Source organism: Cystoisospora suis, assembly GCF_002600585.1.
Source record: "Cystoisospora suis strain Wien I chromosome Unknown contig_8609, whole genome shotgun sequence".
Lineage (NCBI taxonomy): Eukaryota > Apicomplexa > Conoidasida > Eucoccidiorida > Sarcocystidae > Cystoisospora > Cystoisospora suis.
This window is the reverse complement of record NW_027161387.1, coordinates 358-3,167: the sequence shown is the minus strand read 5'-3', so window position 1 is coordinate 3,167 and position 2,810 is coordinate 358. Positions and strand designations below refer to the sequence as shown.

At 43.0% G+C, this 2,810-nt stretch overlaps 1 protein-coding gene across 1 annotated transcript in view; it reads left to right on the top strand.

The window, feature by feature from the left end:
* Nucleotides 1-234: 234 nt before the first annotated feature.
* Nucleotides 235-2,810, top strand: part of CSUI_010856 (dna polymerase family b protein) — a gene marked incomplete at both ends in the record, with an annotated part of 2,792 nt that continues 216 nt past the window's right edge. The window contains 3 exons of the mRNA XM_068070957.1: nt 235-432; nt 1,032-1,284; nt 1,799-2,069. Of these exons, the coding sequence (XP_067917067.1) occupies nt 235-432; nt 1,032-1,284; nt 1,799-2,069 (722 nt within the window). The remainder of the gene's footprint in view (nt 433-1,031; nt 1,285-1,798; nt 2,070-2,810) is intronic.

Genomic DNA, 2,810 nt, shown 5'->3' with positions numbered 1-2,810 from the left:
TTAATCTATCTATCTATCTTTAATCTATCTATCTATCTTTAATCTATCTATCTATCTATCGATCTATCTATCTATCTATCTATGGTTATTATATGTATGAGTATGTTTATCTGGATGTCCACGTCTATGTACACCCGGAAAATACCGATCTCTCTGTCTCCCTCCCTCTCTATATCTCTATGTCTATGTCTCTCCTGCCTTCTCTTCATTCTTCGACGTCTCTTGCTTTACCAGCTGTCTCCTGTCTGGGTTTCTTACGTAGGTCTCCATTTATACTTTGTATCAGAATCAGGAGTCACATGGAGAACCTCTCTTCTGCATCGGCCCTACTTTTACTTATCAGTCAAGAGGAATTCTCTGAGAGGAGAGACGGCTTCTACGTATCTTCTTCAACTTCAAGAGGCTATTAAAGATCATCTTGAACGTGTCGATGTAAGCGCAGAAAAAGAGATCACCTCCATATCTCCACTCATTTCTGTTGACGTGTGAGTATATATATGTACAGATGGATAGCTAGATATATGAGGTATATATATATATATATATATTTGGATGAGATATGTATTCTGTCCTACTGTTGTAGGCCCATCTATGAAGTATCAGTGGCATACCTGTGTCTCCTTCTGTCTGTATCAATCCACCCTTATACATCAACGGCGTTACCTCTCCCTTTTCTTTCTCTGACTCTCTCTTCGATCTTCAGCTGTGTTCTACCTCGCTGTAGAAATCGTTGTGTTCATACACCTCATCCTCTTCTCCTCTCTAAGGAAAACTATCAGGGGATAGAAACCCTATAAGGGTAGTCGCTCCTAGTAACTTTATACTCTCTCTCTCTCCTCTCTTTTGATATGCCCCTATATCTATCTATCTATCCATCTCTCTCTCTATCTATTAAAATCCAGAAATGAAGTCTTCACGTACATACACATGTCTCTGTATGTACACATAGGTAGGCAGCTAAGATCTCTCTCTCTGTGCATATGCATATGTCGAATGTCCTCTCATGCTTTTCTTCCTCCTTACTTGAACAGGTTCAGATAGAAGAAGCGTATCGAGAGGATTTATCTGATCCAGCCCATCTCGCACGTCTTCTTCCTTCATGGGATTTCGATTCTTCCGAAACCGCGGAGAGCTTCGCTAAGAAAAGATTTGCCTCAGCAGCAGGAAAAGAAGCCCAAGACAGAAAAGATGATGCAAAGATGCCTTCGCGAAGATTGTTTCTAAAGCTCTCTTTCTCCAATGTGAAAAGTCTAGTTGAAGCTCGAGATGAGCTAAGAAAGATAGGTCTGTTCTTCTCCTCTCTCTTTCAGTCGGTCATCTGGCGTTTCTTTTCTTTCTCTCTTCGAGCTTCCCCTTCTCTTTGTCGAGTGATACACGAGGACATCTAGCGAGAGACTTGCCTCGGGTGTCTCTACACCCTGGACAAGAGATGTCTTTGTATATAGACATGGATCTAGAGACAGATCGATTCGGCTCATTGAGTTTACACACGCGAAGATGGGGGAGGAGGACATCCCTCATGCATAGACAGAGAGCCTGTACAAGGATACACCATATCTATCTGCCTGGAATCTATCTATCCATATTCAGAACATCTTCGCATGCCTATAGCATTTGGCTGTAGTCGAAGTATGATGTGGTATATATAAATATACGCGAGGTGAGGGCTGTGATAGCAGAGGTTCAACCAGCCGGGGGGCTTTGCGATTGCATCCCATATCACATGAAAGAAGAGGCGTTAGCTTCTCTTCTTCACATTCTCTTCTTCTTCTTCCCCCTTTCGCTTTCTTTTCTTTAGTGCGGCGAAATCGCGAGGTCCATCAGAGACGTCAAGAAGAAGAACGTCGTATGGGTGGGTACATAGGAGAGAAGAAGAAGAAGTCTTTTTATTCTTCTTCTTCTCTTACTGACGGTTTCTCATCTAGCAGTAGAAGCGCACTTGAAGGGGCGAGTCGCACCTCAGGGAAACACCTAGGGGGAGGAGGAAATGAAGAAGAAGACGACGAAGAAGGAGACGTTCTTGAACTGATTGATGACCTCTTTGAAGCGGATGTCTTGTACATTGCTCGGTAAACACTTCACAGCCTACATACATGCCTCTCTCTCTCTCGCTCTAGGTAGATACGCCTGCACAAACGGTATAGCTTCGTACGTATGGATACATGCACACTCACTGAACATATCTCTACGTCTGCGTAAACTATCTACGTGTGCCTACCCCCTACACATGCGTATGTATATATATATATATATGCATATGTGTACCTACATAGTATATATACATACGCGTTCCAATTTTCTCTCTGAGGTGTTCGAACTCCTCTCAAACAGAGGCGTGCCTTCGTCAGATCCTTCTTTGGTAATAAGAAGAGTCGTGGCCGTGCATGCAAATCCCCCACTGTAGCGTATAAGAAGATATCTATCGCGATCTCCACATAACCCTCGATTCGTCTTCTCATCCCACACAGTTTGCTCGTTGGATGGGCTAAAGTGACGAAGAAAAGCAACGGCATACCCTCAGACAAAAAAGACTATCTTCAATCTCTTCATGTTTAGTGGTGTGATATATTTCCATAGATAGACGGGGCTTCAGTTTAGATTGCCTGTGATCAGCATGGGGTGTATAGACATACCGACGAGATGTGCTTGTGAAGTTGTGTCTTCTTGTACTTGCATCTTCTTTGTATCTCTCTACCTCCCTCTTTCCTCACATCAAGTCGCACTCTTGGTATGACTTCTATACAAGTCTTTTCTCCTGTCTAGATTCCTGAGAGAATCTACCTGCCACTCCTATTACTGCTTTCTTTCTT